The 20062-nt window shown below is 43.3% G+C and overlaps 1 protein-coding gene across 1 annotated transcript in view; it reads right to left on the reverse strand.

Moving 5' to 3' along the window:
• The window catches only part of RNF32 (ring finger protein 32), a 64350-nt gene that overhangs the window by 24123 nt on the left and 20165 nt on the right, over nt 1-20062 (reverse strand). Inside the window, exon 7 of the mRNA XM_040352706.1 lies at nt 12929-13037. Within this exon, the coding sequence (XP_040208640.1) occupies nt 12929-13037 (109 nt within the window). The remainder of the gene's footprint in view (nt 1-12928; nt 13038-20062) is intronic.

Genomic DNA, 20062 nt, shown 5'->3' on the forward strand with positions numbered 1-20062 from the left:
CTTTGACCCCAGATCTCACATTAAAAAGGTCCTATTATAAGGGATGGTTACATTCCTTGTAATAGGAATAATAGTGATCCAATTTATTTTTTTAAACGGACAGTGTAAAACTGTAAGGCCCCATCGTTTTGCTCGTCGAGTTCCTTGTGAAGTCGCCGAGGATCTCGGCGAGCCAAGTTTCCCCATTGACTAACGAGGAACTAGAGAACATCGTTCCTCGTCGGTTTCCTCGGCCAAAAGTGTACACACGACCGGGTTTCTCGGCAGAATACGGCTTTCTCAGTCGTGTGTACGGGGCCTTAGTTGCACCCACATATGTAAACGGTGTTCAAACGACCCATGTGAGGTATTCGCCGCAATCGGTAGAGAGCAATAATTCTAGCATGAGACCTCCAATGTAACTCAAAACTGGTAACCTGTAGAAATTTGGAAATGTGGAAATGTTTAAGTGACAAAGTTTGTTGCCATTCCATGAGCGGGCACAATTTTGAAGTGTGACATGTTGGGTATCAATTTATTTGGCGTAACATTATCTTTGACAATGTACAAAAATAGGGCTAACTTTACTGTTTTCTTATTTTTTTTTTCAAAAAAGTGTATTTTTTTCCCCAAAAAAAATTGTAAGACTGCTGCGCAAATATGGTGTGACAAAGTATTGTAACGACCGCCATTTTATTTTCTAGGGTGTCTGAAAAAGTATATATAATGTTTGGGGGTTCTAAGTAATTTTCTAGCAAAAAAAAAATGATTTTAACTTGTAATCAACAAGTGTGAAAAATAGGCTTGGCCCTTAAGTGGTTAAAGAAAACCTACTGCAAAACTTTGAACACCTTCATTTGTTTTAAAGCTGAACTCTGGGAATTACACACAAAAATAGTGGGCCTCCATAAACTGCAATGGTTAAAAGCTAATAAAGAGATAGAGATAGAAGTCATTTAAGAGATAGGTGTAGAAGAATATGCTGTAATACTTACCTGCAGGCTTTAGGTGCTCACCTCTGACACCCAGGGTTGTGGTTTTTGTGTAATTCTCCCAGAGGTCAGTTTTATTGCACCTGGGATGTATTTAGTTGATCTAAACAAAAAGTTGAGCTTTAAAGTCTATCTAAAACGCTGCCATTTTTTTTTCTATTCAAAATGAATGCTAACTACGACCTACTGTAGGTAAACTGCCTTTTTAATTTTGGGAATTTCTGTATGTGGATTAGGCTGCTGCAAAGGGGCACGTATGTGGGTGCATCATCTCAGCCCAGGTTGGAGCAGTGGACTGTCAATCAATAAAACATATAATAGGTGATAGGTGTGGCGCACCACTACTGCAAAGGATGACATCACAGTAGACAGATAGCACTGGAGGTAGAACATCAAGTATTCTGTTGGCAGGATCACTAGAATAAACAGTACAAAGACTATGTTATGGCAGAGGCGGCATGTGACAAAACAAACAGTGTTACTTATTGTAACCAGCCTGCAGCCAGCAGCCTGTACAACATACCTGATTTAAACTTTTGACCATAGATCTAATTTAAAGCTGCCCGTAAAAAGAGTGAGTGAACTTGCCACAACTTAAGGTGTGAGTGGCCTTAATGGCACCCTTCCACCCAACATCTTTTGATCTGAAAATAAAGAAGCTGGGTGGAAAATGAACAGCCAAATAGCACCTCTGCATCCAGTCAGATGCAGGCACTGTTCAGGTACTCTGACAGCTGCGGGTGCCAGCTGTCAAAATACAATAGCCAGCAGGGAAGGATCAACAAATGTCTCTCCACAGGGCTGAATGAGAGAAGTCTTAGGTCCCGTACACACGGTCGGACAAAACCGATGAGAATGGACCAAGGTTCAGTTTCATCGGTCCAAACCGACGGTGTGTATAGCCTATCGGTCTGTTTTCCTTCGGTCCAAAATTTTAAAACATGCTTCAAAACCGAACCGATGGACCGCTGCCCGATCGGTCCAAACCGATGGTTAGTAAAGAAAAGCATCGGTTCAAAACCCGCGCATGCTCATAATCCAATTTGACACATGCTTGGAAGCATTGAAATTAGTTTTATTCAGCACGTCGTGTGTTTGACCCGAACGGTTTTTGGAACGATGGTGTGTACACACATCAGGCCACTTCAGCGGTGAACCGATGAAAACGGTCCGTCGGACCATTCTCATCGGTTTTGTCCGACCGTGTGTACGGGGCCTTACAGTATGTGGCCAACTTTACTCCCCTGGTGTGGTTATGACCGCCAGACAGTTTGATACCAAGTAACATAATAAAAAGTGATTTTGTTATAGAAAATCCTGGAGCATCAAAGCATCCGACCCTCCCTATTCCAACAGCACAACACCATCATCTCTTTATGCCATTACAGCTTAGAAGATCTGTGGGTGAAAGGCTATTTTTAAATCTTTTCCATTAAAAAGCATCGTATACACAAAAATGCAACAAAGAGCTAATCATCTGTAACTGGTTCTCATTCTCTACCCAGCCAGTAAAGCAACAAAGACGTGTTAACAGATGCACAATGCTGAAGTTAGCTAAAGTAGTGCAAGTAGAATACAAATGTCTAGAAAACAAAGTATATATAGAGACGGAGAAAAATTTCAACAAAAGGACTCAGGTGGACTTTTTGCACTTGTAGGAGTAATTTTTTTTCAAGTAATCCATCTTAATGTCAGCAAATTGCTTACTAATGTGTTGACTTATTGCGATCTTGAAGAGTAAAATGAAAGAGCTGGAATTTACAATGTATCAAGGGATCTCTGATAAGACATTACAGGGTTAAAACCCTTCTGCCAGCCGCTGCTTGGAGCCAGCTCAAGCTGACAACACAATGTTTGCCCTGTCCTGGTCAAACGAATAAATAAGCCCCATGGTCAGTCTAGTGTTTGGCAAGATTTAAAATTAAAAAAGTTTGTCGAAAAAAATCTCTCATGGCCGGAAAACTTCTACAGCCTTCAATGTTGTTTCACAGCCAAGCCAACTCCTTATAAAGAGCAGAACTAGCATTAAATCCTGCTCCAGATAATGTAATGCATATGAAAAAGATTTAATGGCCCCCGTAAAATGAGCTGCTTCAATTAAATGGCTTATGCAAGCACGGTTTATAGGTAAGGATCAAAGTGGCTTGCAACAGCACTGGCTGCATTCTAGGTAAGAGTTTGCTTTCTGTACACACGGATTGTGGATATTGGCATAAATGAGATAGTTGCTGTGACCTTTTAGGGACTCTTAGATCTCAGTAAAACTACTGTGGCTCTGTCAGATGGGTAATAAACATATCATTCTCAGTTCACGTCTGGGACACAATAAACAGTAACTCAGAAACAAGTAGAAGACTATGATTCACCTTCAATATTCCGAACTCATAACAACACTGTCTGCAGGTTAGAGGAATTTGCCAAGAAGAGGAAATACCTTGAAGGACTTCCATGTTAGTAAAATTGATCTTTTTTCTAATTCTAATGATATATTACAGCACTTTGGGGCTAAATTTTAACTCCCTGTTAATTAACAGAGTTCTCCTAATCAAAGCTTGGAAAGGAGATTTTCCTTCAGCCCATTATATTACCGTGCACCTTATTAAGTGTATTTCCTGGTGGTCTAATGGTCTTCTACAATGTTATACAGACATTTCTAGTTTAAGGTACGTGGAAACCCTAACTGAAGGACAGTTTATTAATGCACTGTGTACCATAAAAAATGGAATTTGTTAACATAAAATCCTGTTTTTACCCTTGATTTCATATTAGCACCACTACAGCCTATTCGAAGGACCACCACAGCCTCCTGCAGCCTCTTTGTAGCCCTTTCTGTCTATATCAGGGGTGCCCAACCAATGGCCCGGGGGCCGCATGTGGCCTGCGGAGCCCTCTGATGTGGCCCGCGACCTCCTGCTCTGGGATGAAATACAATAGAATAGAATACTGTTATTAAAGGTACGTTTCTGGGCATATCTGTTCTGCAGTGGTTACTGGGTTGCTTTTAAATTGATTACCTGCACTGAGCCATAGACTTCTATTACCTGCGAGTTTGAGTAGAGTGGGCTGCCATCCACCCGCTTCGCTCATTGTGGCCCGCGACCGATTAGCAAGTCGTTTAAGTGGCCCCCGCTCTTCAAAAGGTTGGGCACCCCTGGTCTATATGCATGTGCTTCAGCAACTAATGCGTGTCCTTTTTCAAGGTAAATTTCCTGATGGTAATAACACTGTATATTGACAAGGCTGCTTGCAGTCTCCATTGGGAAAGCAAGCTATGGGGTGACAACAAAGGAGAACAATTGTGAGCCAGGGACAGAGCGATGGCACCCCATGGACAAGCCTTTTCATGGCAGGATTACCAGGTCATTTTTTTAATGAAAGCTTAAAGTTTTATTAATATTTGAAAATGATCTTGGAAATTGCTTTGCCATGTTAAATGAGTGTCTGAATGGGGCCCATCTTGTTTCCCACGTTAACCAATGATTCCCTGTCCTTAAATACTACACTGGAAGAATAGAAGGAAAAACCTGATATGGTACTAATGGGAATAAAAGATTTCTGTAATAAACAAAAATCAACATTACATGTCAACACAGAGTGGTACTGTGGACATATCATCGTAAACTGTGCCTCGCCCTATATTAGGTAGTGTTATTTAATAAAGAGAAAACTGACTTTCATGGCACAACAAACTCAAATACTGTTAAAATGTAAACATTTTATTATTCGTACAAAAAATTGTTAAAATTAGTATCCAGTTTACATCACATACAAAACAACTGTTGCTGGTAACCACCATTAGCCCTGGTAAAGGATGGGTCCCCACAAAAACTGGTTATATGGGTCTATGCGGGAATAAAAACCCAACTAATTGATTCATGGGCGTAACACTTAAAGGGATGATGAGGTCCACCTTAAAGTCCTGCTTGACATGTTTCACAACCAACACGCTTCTTTAGGAACTTTAGATTTAAAAATATTTGTTTTATATAGTATATAACAATATAAGAAGGCAGGTAAAGAAAGGCGGGAAGTCACCCTGGGTCCCCAAAGAGAGCATATGGGGGCGCATATAGGGTTATAAACGGTCCAAGAGATAGATACCGCCAGTCCTTAGGGATTCCTGTTGTCCGCAGAGTAGTCATCCAGCTGAGGGCCCCAGGAATCCCTAAGGAATGGCAGTATCTATCTCGTGGACCCTACATGGCAAGGTACCCTTAAGTGGTCACTGTGCACCAACGATATTCCTACGGATTTCTCTTTAAAGATGGAGTGAGAGCACTTGTGCTTTACCCTTATGGAAACTTTTATACAAGTGCATATTCTGCTGAATGGTTTTATACTTTAGTCATAAGTTCTAAGGATCCAGCTACACACCTTTGCCATTTTGAGACACCATTATAACCCTATATGTGCCCCCATATCTACTTTTTGGGGACCCAGGATGACTTTTTGCCTGACCACCTTTCTCTATCTGCCTTCTTTTATTATTATATGCTATATTAGAAAAATCCTTTTAACTCTAAATCTCCTGAAGATGTTGAGAAACATGTCAAGCAGGACTTCAAGCTGGACCTCATCATTCCTTTAAGTGGTCACCCCCGTGTATCAGTTGGTTGGGCTTTTATTCCCGCATAGACCCAAATACCCAGTTTGCGGGGCCCATCCTTTACTGGGGCTGATGGTGGTTACCAGAAGCAGTTTTTTGTTTGTGATGTAAACTGGATACTAATTTTAACTATTTTCTGTACGAACAATAAAATGTTTGCATTTTAACAGTATCTGAGTTTGTTGTGCCATTAAAGTCCATTTTCACTGTAATAAACAAGGCCAAAATGTTTACTATTTTTTATCACCAGGGCCTACGTATGCTTCATATTTTCTTGTCCGCTGTAAGCCATCTTCTTTTTCCAAGTGCTACTGTAATGCTGTGTTTCTATAATGTCTCATGAACATTTTAAATTATATTCTATCTTATCTCCCTTTGACTCTTCCATGTAGTAACAAAGACAAATGCTCCTTTTTACAGCAAGCCATATTTGTCTCTGGGAAGACGTTTTATTATTGCATCAACACTGTGGATCACCGTCATTTTGAGGCCATGCAGGATCCTTTTATCAAGGCAGACAATACATTAATACATTGGGGTTGATTTACTAAAGGCAAATAGACTGTGCACTTTGCAAGTGCAGTTGCACTAATTTTACCCAGAGAGTAATGCTGCATTCACACCTGAGCGACAAAACGCCCGACGCTTCTGCCGCTAGAGGGGAGAATTCCCGTTGCTGTCTATGGAGATGGTTCACATCTCATAGACGCCGAACGCCTGTCGCCTGAAAAAAAGTCCCGGACCCTTTTTTTCAGGCGACATTGGCGTTTGCCCATTGACAGCCATGGGAAGACTTTGAAAAAAAAATAAAAAAATTTAAAGTTTCACACTCGCGGCAAAATACGCCGCTACCGCTGAACGCGGCTGTCGCTCAGGTGTGAATGGAGTCTAAATGTTTAATTTTGTAAAGAATACCCAATCAGGTGCAAGGAAAATAAAAAATACAGCATATTTGCTTGCACATGATTGGATAATGGATATCCGTAGAGCCTTACTATATTTACTAAGCTCTAGGAAAAATGAGTGCTACTGCACTTTCAAAGTGCACAGTACTTTGGCCTTTAGTATATCCAACCCATTGTCTTTTCTGAGCAAGCATGACACACTATGGAAAGATTTTTCCAACTGCCAAACTGGACACCATTTAGAACTTCTGATCAATATACTCAGACCTGGATATACAGGTGAAACTCGAAAAATTAGAATATCGTGCAAGTTCATTTATTTCACTAATGCAACTTAAAAGGTGAAACGCATTACATGCAAAGCAAGATAGTTCAATTATGATTTGTCATAATTGTGATGATTATGGCTTAAAGGTCATGAAAACCCCAAATCCACAATCTCAGAAAATTAGAATCTTGTAAAAGGGTGCAATATTCTAGGCTCAAAATGTCCCACTCTGATCAGCTAATTAGGCCATAACACCTGCAAGGGGTTCCTGAGCCTTTAAATGGTCTCTCAGTCTGGTTCAGTAGGAATCATAATTATGGGAAAGACTGCTGACCTGTGCAGAAAACCATCATTAACACCCTCAATAAGGAGGGAAAGCCTTAAAAGGTAATTGAAAAAGAAGTTGAATGTTCCCAAAGTGCTGTATCAAAGCACATTAATAGAAAGTCATGTGGAAGGGAAAAGTGTGGAAGAAAAAGGTGCACAAGCAGCAGGGATGACCGTAGCCTGGAGAGGATTGTCAGGAAAAGGCTGTTCAAAAGTGTTGGGGACTTTCACAAGGAGTGGACTGAGGTTGGAGTCAGTGCATCAAGAGCCACCACACACAGACGGATCCTGGGCAAGGGCTTCAAATGTCGTATTCCTCTTGTCAAGCCACTCCTGAACAACAAGAAGTGTCTTACCTGGGCTAAAGAAAAACACACCTGGTCTGTTGCTCGGTGGTCCAAAGTCCTCTATTCTGATTAGAGACAATTTTGCATCTCATTTGGAAACCAAGGACCCAGAGTATGGAGGAAGAATGGAGAGACACACACTGCAAGATGCTTGAAGTCCAGTGTGAAATTTCCACAGTCTGTGTTGATTTGGGGATCCATGTCATCTGCTGGTGTTGGTCCACTGTGCTTCATTAAGTCCAGGGTCAACATAGCCTTCCTTCCGCAGACAAGCTCTATGGGGATGCTGACTTCATTTTCCAGCAGGACTTGGCACCTCCCCACACTGCCAAAAGCACCAAAACCTCATTCAATGACCTTGGGATTACTGTGCTTGATTGGCCAGAAAACTCACCTGACCTGAACTCCATAGAGAATCTATGGGGCATTGCCAAGAGAAAGATGAGACATGAGACCGAACAATGCAGAAGAGCTGAAGGCCGCTATTGAAGTATCCTGGTCTTCAGGGGTCAAGTCCTGGGGAAAAAAGTGTGGGAACTCCCACCCACGATCCACTCCCCCACCAAAAAAAAATGATACGCTCATATGCATAATTACTAAACCGCATGTTTTTGTTTTTTCTTCATTGCGGAGGTCTGCCGCAGGTTATCGTGGGATTTAGAAAGAAGCAAATTCTTTCTAAATCCCGCGATAACTCGCAGCAGACCTCCGCAATGTCTCCTGGGAACAATGACAAAAGCTCCCAGGAGACATTGCGGCATCGAGGAAGTGACGGAATACCCGCACACTACCCGATGAATCCATATACAGGAAGCGGCCAGTAACATAAAAGCATTACCAAGGTTCACCTGCCCCTGACAGTGACTCGAGCTGGGCATCGCCGCTTAGTGAAGGATTGGCTCGGGCGGCTCGGCTGCTCTAGTCCTGCAAAGGGAACTGAGTTCCTGCTGTGAAAAAAGTGCAGGGACTCCGTTCCCACGCGTTCCCGCAGGACTTGAGCCCTGCTGGTCTTCCATAACACCTCAGCAGTGCCACAGACTGATAGCTTCCATGCCACGCCACATTGAGGCAGTAATTGCTGCAAAAGGGGCCCAAACCAAGTACTGAGTACATATGCATGCTTCTACTTTTCATAGGTCCGATATTGTTCTATTTTCAATCCTTGTTTTATTGATTGCATGTAATATTCTAATTTTCAGAGATTGTGGATTTGGGGTTTTCATGAGCTGTAAGCCAAAATCATCACAATTATGACAAATCACGTCTTGAACTATCTTGCTTTGCATGTAATGAGTCTATCCCATATATTAGTTTTACCTTTTAAGTTGCACTAGTGAAATAAATGAACTTTTGCACGATATTCAAATTTTTCGAGTTTCACCTGTATAAAAAGTTAACTGTGCTGAGGAAAGCCATATTAACAACGGCAGCAAAAATCTATCTGGTAGATGGATTTTTTTTTTTACAAAAATCTTTAGAGAAAATGTTTAAATAAACATTTAACCATAGTAAAATGTATGTAAACCCCAACAATGAACTTATTTTATTTGCTTCCGTTTGGTATGGTAAATACATGATTTAAAGGATTTTGTTATATCTGTTTGATAAGTACAATAAAAAAAAATAAAAACTTTTGATCGTGTCAGAAATTCAGAGCTGTCCTGCGTTTTGTGCACCCATCCTGGGTTATATCAAGAAATCTAATACGCCCTCCTAGTTGTTATCTTGGTTTACAGAAAAAATTGTGTCTACAATGTTTTGTAAAGATGGGGACAGTGGAAGGGTATGAGTAGTTTAGGCTGGCCATAGATGATTCAAATCTGTCGGTTCAGCAGGAACGGGCTGAGATTTAAACCATGTATGGGCAGGCTGAATGTACCCAAGTTGATCGATCTATCAACTTGGTAACAACCAGCTTGACAGATTTTATATGCAGTTCTCGCTAGCGGCTGGTATAGCTGTTAGCAATAATCGCTGAGCTCTCCTGGTGGGTACAGCTCCCCCCCCCCCCCGTCGCTTCCCACTCTCCTTCTTCGGTCAACACTGGGTTAATAGGGGAATCAAGCTAATTTCTTACCTGCAACCCGCTGTTGCAGGAAAGAAATTAGTTCTATCTATGGTCGGCTTTAGCCATAGAAAATTTTGTCAAGGCTGACACCGCTCAGTCTATAATATGCTGTGTGTGGTCAGCCCACAAAAGGAATTAAGATCTGATTGCTTTTCTGACAGAACAGATCAAATTTAAAGCTTAGGGAAATGTGCTTGTATTGCTGAGATGTACTACATATGTTTTCTCTTTTTATTTTTTATTTTCCCTAAAATACACGTTAAAGCAAAACCAAACTTTCTCAATAAACATGAACTACTTTTAGTTCTTATGCTGCTAGCATTAGTATATAAATAGGAAGGTATATTATATTTAATTATTTTAAACCTTTTTTAATACATTTATTCAGTTGCTTCCAAGTTTCTGGCCTATGTCATACATCCCAGGAGTCTTCATGGGCAGTTTTTCCTTTCATCTGGAGAAGGGTTTTTCTTGGCTAAGCATGCTCTCCTGCCTGCATGCCTGAGCTAAGGGCAGATGGATTCCAGGAAGTAAATGCTACATGAATTATCTGCCCTTACTCAAGATGGTCATGGCTAAAAATGCTAGAGAGTGAATCTCAAAGTGGTTTCTCAACAAAATAAAGCATGGAGACATGAATGGATGTATGAGTTTACTTTAAATATAAAAAATGGCTTCCGCTCACCCAACGAATTAAATTCAAAACTACTAACAATTACCTACAAAGCCATCCACAATTCTGCCCCCAGCTACATCACTGACCTAGTCTCTAAATACCAACCTAATCGTTCTTCTCAAGACCTCCTACTCTCTAGCTCTCTCATCACCTGCTCCCATGCTAGTCTCCAGGACTTTTCCAGAGCCTCTCCAAGCCTATGGAACTCCTTACCCCAATCTATCCGCCTATCTCCTTCTCTATTAGCTTTTAGAGGATCATTGAAAACCCTCCTCTTCAGAGATGCCTACCCTTTCCACACCTTTTTTTTTTTTTTCTTTTTTTTTTTCCCACTCAGAGAACACTGACCGGAGACATAATCAATTTGCGTTCATACGCTGTCTCCATCCTGGTTCGCATCATGGTAGGAAGTTACTTTTTTTTTTTTTTTTTGCTTTGTTGTTATGTCTATTGACATATTAATCTTATATGGCCTCAGGATGGCAAAGTACAAAAAGTGCAAAAAAAATTTACATGGTAATAAAACCAAAGTGCCCGAGTCCGCTGACCCCCCACCCCCATACCCAAACCCACCCCTTTCTCTCCGAACCTCAGTCACTTTACATATCCGCTTTTACGAAAATGCGCTTCCTACCCTATATCATCTGCGCTAGATAACTCTGAGATAACTTATAATTGACCCAGCTCTGCCATTTCCGTTTAAATGTCTCTTCACCTTCCTCCCCCATAAACTTAAACTGTTCAATATAATAAATGTCATTTATTTTAGCAAGATAATTCTTCATAGTTGGGGTCTCGGGATCTTTCCATCGTTTAGGGATCAGGCTCTTTGCTGCATTCAGGATATGGGGTAGCAAGGATCTCATATATTGTTTACTAGACATGTTTGTCCCATGGAACAGACACACCCACGGGTTGACTGCTATTTTAATTCCTGTAATTTCCTTAATCACTGATACCACTATATGCCAGTATCTTTTGATTTTGGGGCACGTCCACCAGAGGTGTGACATGGTTCCAGGTTCCATACAACCCCTCCAGCAGAATCTGGAAGTCTCCCCTTGAAATCGATGTGCAATATCCGGGGTGATATACCATCATGATATGCATTTAAAATTCATTTCTCTCATCCCACAGTTAGTTGATGTGATATGCACCATCTTCAAAATTTTCCCAAAATCTTTATCCATATCTCCTGTTGCCAACTCGAGATATCCCATTTTTTAATATACGAAGGTAGCCCCTTATTTTTTAGTCCCAACAGTATTTTATAAATCTGTGAGATCCCACCTCTTCCGTTCGGAGCTAAGCACAGACGCTCTAGTGGGAGCAAATTTCCCTCTAGCCTGATCGGATGAGGAAGGGAGTCCACAAAATGTTTCAGTTGTAGATATCTCAGCCAGTTCAACTCAAACTTTTCTTTGTGTTCCCCAAGTTCCTGATAAGTACAAATTTTTCCGTTTTTCATTATATCCCCTAATTTTATATCAGTTTTTTTAATCCAACTCCCAGACAAACTTACTTTCCCCGGTGCAAAATAATTTGTGTCATATAGTGGTATTAGTGGGGAATTGTATCCCCAATTTTCGTTTTTGTGTACCCTCTCCCATATAGACATAGATGTCCGTGTGATCGTATATAGGTGCTCTTTTAACTGTCTAAATTGTGTCGGAACCCAAATCTCCTTCCCTAACCTTGCTTGGTTTAAACTACTTTCCAATTCAACCCACCGTTTTTCTTTATTTTCTCTAACCCATTCAACCACCCGTGTCATGTGAATGGCCATATAGTATGCTTTGATGTCTGGTAACCCCAACCCACCGTGCACCTCATCTCTGGTTAATATAGACATTCTTATACGCACTTTCTATTTCTGCCATATAAATCTGATTAATAACTTTTTTAATATTTTACCCTTTCCACACCTAACAACTGTATTTTCATTCGAGTCCATCTGATCATCTCCCAGAGCTACTACCCTTTGTTCCACTTGACCCTCCCTTCTAGATTGTAAGCTCTAACGAGCAGGGCCCTCTGATCCCTCCTGTATTGATTTGTATTGTGACTGTACTGTCTTCCCTGATGTAAAGCGCTGCGCAAACTGTTGGCGCTATATAAATCCTGTATAATAATAATAATAATAATGTATTAAATAGTGTTCTCAGTTTCTAGTGCTCAGATACAGTAGATCTGCTTTAAGCATACACTTGATTTTATTTGATATGTTGAGGGCTGTACAGCCTCAAAAATAGGTAGTCATAAAGGATAGCATAATAATAAAAAACTTGTGTAGAACATGAATAAAATCCGGCACTGTAACTATTATCTGCAACAAACTAAAATATCTGTTCGGGTCGACTGACTCTTAAAAATGGGAAACACCTTTTATAAGCCCGCTGAGAAACAATTTATGTCATATAATATAAGTTACATCAACATTCCACAATGTACAATAACAACACACAACTAAATGCCTTGTGGTTATATCTGAACATTTTCACCTACTCACTCTCTCCCTTAGAACATCATAAAGTTATTAGTGTGACTGACGTTTTATGAGTAAATGGGGATGACCTACGATTTCCCACTGATTTACTGCTTTTAAGTGCAATCCATAATAAATGAAATGAAACAAGATGAGCAAAAGTTCACAGTGTTATAAAAGATTCCACCGTCTTTCTGGAAATCTCCAAAGCTAGATGGCGTACGATACAAAATAATGTTAATATCACTCTTTCCCCAAGGAAAACGAATAGATACCTTTTTTTCAAAGAACCTCTTCCGCAATTCAGGGTCTTTAGGAGGCGTTGTTTGGCGTAACTTTTTGTACCATTTTCTTACTATGTATCCTCTCCAGCATGCTTGAATCCTGAGTAATGGAATGATAGTGACAATACAGAATAGAAATCTTGTGTAATTATGTCACGCCAGATAGAAAGATCGACATATACAGTAACTCACAGTACACCCCTCACATTTTTGTCATTTTTTTATTATATCTTTTCATGTAGAAATTACACTTTGCTACAATGTAAAGTAGTGAGTGTACAGCTTGTATAACAGTGTAAATTTGCTGTCCCCCAAAATAACTCAACACACAGCCATTAATGTATAAACCACTGGCAACAAAAGTTAGTATGCGTAAAAATGTCCACATTGGGCCCAAAGTGTCAATATTTTGTGTGGCCACTGGCCACCATTATTTTCCAGCACTGCCTTAACCCTCTTGGGCATGGAGTTCACCAGAGCTTCACAGGTGTCCTCTTCCACTCCTCCATGACGACATCACAGAGCTGGTGGATGTTAGAGACCTTGCACTCTTCCATCTTGCGTTTGAAGATGTCCCACAGATGCTCAATAGGGTTTAGGTCTGGAGACATGCTTGGCCACTCCATTACCTTTACCCTCAGTTTCTTTAGCAAGGCAGTGGTAATCTTGAAAGTGTGTTTGGGTCATTATCATGTTGGAATACTGCCCTGCGGCCCAGTTTCCGAAGAGGGTGGTCATGCTCTGCTTCAGTATGTCACAGTACATACCGTATTTATCGGCGTATACTGCGCACCTTTTTCCCCTTAAAATCAGGGGAAAGACGTGGGTGCGCGATATACGCCGATACCCGCTTCCCGCGCTGTGTTTGAACCGGCCACCGACATATACCAAGCGCAGTACACTCGGGTACACTCAGCCAGGCTCGGCTCCGCTCGCGGTCACGCCCTGTGCCGCCTCCTAGCCTTTATGCGAGAGGAGCCGAGTGTGGCCGAGTGTACTGCGCTCGGTATATGTTGGCGGCGGCGTTCAAACACAGCATGGGAAGCCGGGATCGGCTCAACAACAGCGCGGGAGAAGCAGGGAGGACACCACCAGGGCCACAGACGGACGCCGGACCGGAGAAGGCCGCCGATGGACGCCGGACAAGACACCAAAACTGTCAGTAATTCAATTTTTCCAGGAATTTGCCTTCTACATTAGGGGTGAGCGCTATACGCCGGTGCGCGCTATAGGCAGATAAATACGGTAGTTACATAGTTAGTCAGGTTGAAAAAAGACACAAGTCCATCTAGTTCAACCATTAAAAAAATCCAGAGTTTGTCTTTGGGAAATAAACGTAGGAGTGCTGCCAGCATGTTGGCATTCATGGTTCCCTCAATGAACTGTAGCTCCCCAGTGCCGGCAGCACTCATGCAGCCCCAGACCATGACACTCCCACCACCATGCTTGACTGTAGGCAAGACACACTTGTCTTTGTACTCCTCACCTGGTTGCCGCCACACACGCTTGACACCATCTGAACCAAATACGTTTATCTTGGTCTCATCAGACCACAAGACATGGTTCCAGTAATCCATATTCTTAGTCTGCCTGTCTTCAGCAAACTGTTTGCAGGCTTTCTTGTGCATCATCTGTAGAAGAGGCTTCCTTCTGGGAAGACAGCCATGCAGACCAATTTGATGCAATGTGCGGTGTATGGTCTGAGCACTGACAGGCTGACCCCCCCCCCCCCCCCACCCCTTTAACCTCTGCAGCAATGCTGGCATCACTCATACGTCTATTTTCCAAAGACAACCTCTGGATATGACGCTAAGCACATGCACTCAACTCCTTTGGTCGACCATGGCGAGGCCTTGTTCTGAGTGGAAACTGTTATATCCTCTGAGTTGTGAGGGAGACAAGACTCTGGGCTGGAACAATGGATGTTTATTCAGTACATGCTGTACACTGGAACATGCATCTCAGGACATTACATATCTGTCTGCTTCCTACATGTGGTCTCTCTAAGATGGCTACTATACCCCTTGACCCTTGTCATCACTGCTGGGTGGAGCCAGCCTTAAAGTGCCAGTACATGTGAAACCCTTCAGGTATAACACCTTCCATCCATCCCTAAAAAAAAAAAAAAAAAAAAAACACAACAAAACAATAACAGGCACAAAACATTAACTGATAGCTGTCCAATAACAGTCCTCCAAACACAGGAGAATTATGGGACTTCAAGCTTCCAGGAACAGTTGCGGGGTTAATATGTCATCTGATCACTTCCGTCGGCCCCGTCGAAAGTCTCGTAACCGCTCTTGCAACTGAAACCGGTCAGGAGGGCGACAGTGTCGTTGAGGCCGGGCATCCAGCGATTCGGGACCGGAGGATACTGGGCTGGCCGGAATGGGTACCGGCGGGGCCAAGAAGGGATCCCCCAGCTCAGAGGGTAAACAGACCTCCGGACCAGAGCTGGAGGGCTCTGTTGGAGACGAGTTCAAAAGTTCAGAGTCCCCCCAATCATCAGTCTCTGTGCATCCTGATTCGCTGGGAGCAGATCCTTGAGACACTGGTGGTTCAGCTGGCATCAGGGATTCGGGCAGTTGAGAACGAGGACGCAGTTGGTCCGCATGACGTCTGCAAATGGAACCATCTTCCAGGCGGACCTTGTACATCTTGGGTCCCAAAGTCTCTGCAATGACAGCAGGAAGCCAACGGGTGTTGGAAGCCCCATAAGATCGGGCCCATACCTTTTGTTGGGCTGTGAATCGGGGGAGCTCGTTGTGTTTGACCATTTTGTCTTGGGACTGTAGTACATGTTCCTGGACTGTTTGAGGGCGGAGCATATCCAAAACAGTCCATGGCTGCCGCCCCAGAAGGAGTTCTGCTGGAGTTTTCCCAGTGGTTGCATGTGGTGTGTTTCTGTAAGCAGAAAGGAAGGAGTCCAGCTGCTGGGGTGACAGGGACTGTTGTTTACTTGCAGCCACTGTAGCTTTGAAGTAGCGTTTAAAAGTCTGCACAAACCGCTCTGCTTGACCATTTGTAGCCGGGTGGTAAGGTGCGGTCAACTTGTGCTTGATGTTGTGGGCAGTCAGGAAATGCTGAAACTCCTGACTGGTGAATTGTGCACCGTTGTCTGTGACGATTTCTCTGGGGTATCCAAACGTAGCAGCGAGATGTAACAGTATGGAAACCGTTGCCTTAGTCGTTGGCTGAGTAACAGGAATGACCTCAGGCCACTTTGAATGGGCGTCCACTATGATCAAGAAGGTGTGTCCTCTGATCGGGCCAGCAAAGTCCAAGTGTAGGCGAAACCAAGGAACAGTGGGCCAAGTCCAGGGCTGGACGCACCCTCGAGGAGGGTCTCTTGCCGTTTGTGCACATCCAGCACAAGCATTCACATATGTTGTGATATCTGAGTCTAGGTTTGGCCACCACACATAGCCTCTGGCCTTTTGTTTCATACGTGTGCTCCCGGGATGACCAGTATGTAGCAAGTCCAGAATGTGTCTCCGGAGGGTCTGTGGAATGATCACTCGGTCTCCCCATAAAACACAGTTGCCAGCCACAGTTAATTCCATACGCCTACGGAAATAAGGTTCATACTCCTGTGTGACAGTTGCAGGCCAACCGGAACGTACCCAGGAGAGTATGGTTTTCAGAAAGGTATCCTTGGTTGTATGGGCTGCTATCTCCCCAGAAGACAAGAAGGACAGGCTGGTGTAACGACAACTCTTGACCGGTGGAGAAGAGTCCATGGACCTCCCTGTCAGTCGGGACATATCGTCCGCATTAGCATTGGCATCATGACCACGATACTGAATTTTGTAGCTGTATGCCCCCAAGAATAGGGCATAGCGTTGGAGGCGGGCCGCAGTAGTCTGGGAGATGCCTTTGTCAGGGCTAAAGATCTGAAGGAGTGGTTTATGGTCCGTCAGTATGGTGAATTCCCTACCATACAGGTAAAGATGAAACTTCTTAATTGCCCATATCAGCGCAAGAGCCTCTTTGTCAATGCGTGAGTAATTGCTTTCTGCTTTTGTCAAAGACCTGGAGGCAAATGCCACTGGTTTTTCTGACCCATCTGGTAAGATGTGAGATAGTACCGCCCCCAGACCATAGGGTGAGGCATCACAAGCCAAGGTGAGAGGCTTCTGGAGGTCATAGTGCACGAGCATGCGTGACGCCAACAGCTTCCGCTTAGAAACTTCAAAAGCACGTTGGCATGCAGCCGACCAGTCCCATCTGGAGTGTTTCTCCAAAAGCTTGTTCAACGGAAACAAGGTGTGTGCCAGATCTGGCAGGAATTTGTGGTAATAGTTCAGCAAGCCAAGGTATGATCGCAGCTGCTGGACGTTGGTTGGGGCTGGAGCTTTGACTAAAGCATCAACCTTGGCTTCCGTGGTGTGTATACCTTCTGCATCCACAAGGTGGCCACAAAACTCCAATTTAGGCACCATGAATTGGCATTTTGCTAAGTTCACTTTCAGACCCTGTTCTTGGAGTCTCGTCAACACAAGCTCCACATTCTGCTTGTGTTCCTGGTCGGTCCGACCTGTAATGAGCATGTCATCTAGCAGGCACTGAGTGAAAGGAATGTCCGCCAAAATCTCGTCCATTTTTCGTTGCCAAATGGCTGGGGCAGAGGCTACCCCAAACACCATCCGATTATATTGATACAGTCCCTTGTGGGTGTTGATGGTCAGAAACTTGCGGGAAGAAGGATGGACCTCAAACTGTAAATATGCTTGTTTGAGATCAAGCTTGGTGAACTTTTGACCTCCTGCAAGAGAGGCAAAAATGTCATCTACTCTGGGTAGGGGATACTGGTCTATTTCCAGTTGAGAGTTCAGTGCCATGCGGAAATCGCCACAAATGCGCAAGTCCCCATTCGATTTCTTTACCGGTACAACTGGTGATGCCCACTCGCTGTGCTCTACCTTTGAGATGACACCTTGTTCCTCCAGCCGACTTAGTTCTGCTTCCACACCTGCTCGGAGTGCAAAAGGTACTGTCCGAGCTTTGAAGAACTTAGGCTGAGCGTTGGGTTTCAGCTTGAGTCTCACACAGTCATGCTTTATTTTTCCCAACTGGTCATCAAAAATCTTTGGGAACCGCTGCTTCAGGGACACCACCCATCCCTCATTATCTCCTAATGGAATGGTAACGGTGTTACAGGGACTTATGGCGATGTCTGGCATACCAAAGTGAGCAATCCAGTCTCTCCCGAATAGAGGGGGTCCCCCATTTTCTAGGATATATAATGGCAGTCTCTTTGTCTGACCCTTGTACAATACTTTTACTTTTGCGTAACCCAGTGGGTGGAGTATCTGCTTTGAGTATGTCTGCAGTTTGATTGGTGTTGGGCGGACAGTTTTTCGGGTCTGAAGTTGTCTCCATTGTTTCTGGGTGATAACTGAAACTGCTGCTCCTGTGTCTACATCCATCCTGAGATTCTTTCCCTCAACGGTTACATCTATAGTCATTGCGGAGGGTGCTGAATGCATATGATGTATGTCTAACCTGTGGAGCACAGCCTCATCCTCTGACTCAGATGATGATGTATATCTTCCCACCATATATGTCTTAGTCTTGGGGTTCAGAGGTTGTTTATCTCGCACCTTCTTGCTACGGCAAACTCGTTTCAGATGGCCGGTCCTACCGCAATTATGACAGGTCTGATCCTTAAACCGGCAGACTTTGTAATCATGGTCTGTATTCCCACAACGGTAGCAAGCTGACTCCCGGCTTGGTGGGGGTCTGTATTTCCAGTTTGCAGCAGTTGGTTTGACTGCTGTTCTGAAAACTTCCTGCTTCACCTCTTCCCTTCTGCTCTGGGGGTTCAATTCCTCTGTATCTTTCACAGCCATTTCCATCACTGAAGCTATCTCAATTGCCTTTGTAAGGGTAAGGTCTTTCTCTGTTAACAGTCTCTTTTGTGTTGACTCACAATTCAGTCCCATGACAAACTTATCTCTCAGTGCAGTAGGTAGGTAGTCCCCAAAAGAACAGGTCGAGGCTAGTCTGCGAAGGGCGAGCACATAAACTTTAATCTCTTCACCTGTCTGTTGCTGCCTCTGATAGAAGCGAAATCTTTCTGCAATCTCTAATGGTTTAGGCTGGAAGTGATCCTCTAGCAGTGTCAGCAGCTCTGCCAATGTCTTAGCTGCAGGTTTTACAGGGGAAAGCAGATCTCTAAGAGTGTCATATGTCTTGGCCCCAACCACTGTCAGAAACACTGCTACTTGCCTGTTGTCTGGGATGTCATTTGCACTGAAATACTGTTCCAGCCTCTCAACCCAGGAAGTCCAGGATGTCTGTTCTCCATCAAACTCACTTAATGTCCCGATTAATGACATTTTCCTGCTGGGATCTGTGATTGCTTTTATCCAGGTGACAATCCACAATGTCTTTGTCTCTCTCTCAGACTGATAGACACTTTGTAAATCCCATCCTCGTCGCCACTGTTATATCCTCTGAGTTGTGAGGGAGACAAGACTCTGGGCTGGAACAATGGATGTTTATTCAGTACATGCTGTACACTGGAACATGCATCTCAGGACATTACATATCTGTCTGCTTCCTACATGTGGTCTCTCTAAGATGGCTACTATACCCCTTGACCCTTGTCATCACTGCTGGGTGGAGCCAGCCTTAAAGTGCCAGTACATGTGAAACCCTTCAGGTATAACAGAAACTGTCCTGTAAAATGGCTGTGTGGTCTTGGCCACTGTGCTGCAGCTCAGTTGCAGGGTCTTGGCAATCTTCTTATAGCCTAGGCCATCTTTATGTAGAGCAACAATTCTTTTTTTAAGATCCTCAGAGAGTTCCACGTTGAACTTCCAGTGACCAGTATGAGAGAGTGAGAGCGATAACACCAAAATGTAATACACCTACTCCCCATTCACACATGAGACCTTATAACACTAATAAGTCACATGACACCAGGGAGTGAAAATGGCCAATTGGGCCATTTTCACTTAGGGGTATACTCACTTTTGTTGCCAGCGGTTTAGACATTAATAGCTGCGTCTTGAGTTATTTTGAGGGGACAGCAAATTTACACTGTTATACAAGCTGTACACTCACTACTTTACATTGTAGCAAAGTGTAATTTCTCCAGTGTTGTCACATGAAAAGATA

The sequence above is a fragment of the Rana temporaria genome, chromosome 5, assembly GCF_905171775.1.
Source record: "Rana temporaria chromosome 5, aRanTem1.1, whole genome shotgun sequence".
NCBI lineage: Eukaryota > Metazoa > Chordata > Amphibia > Anura > Ranidae > Rana > Rana temporaria.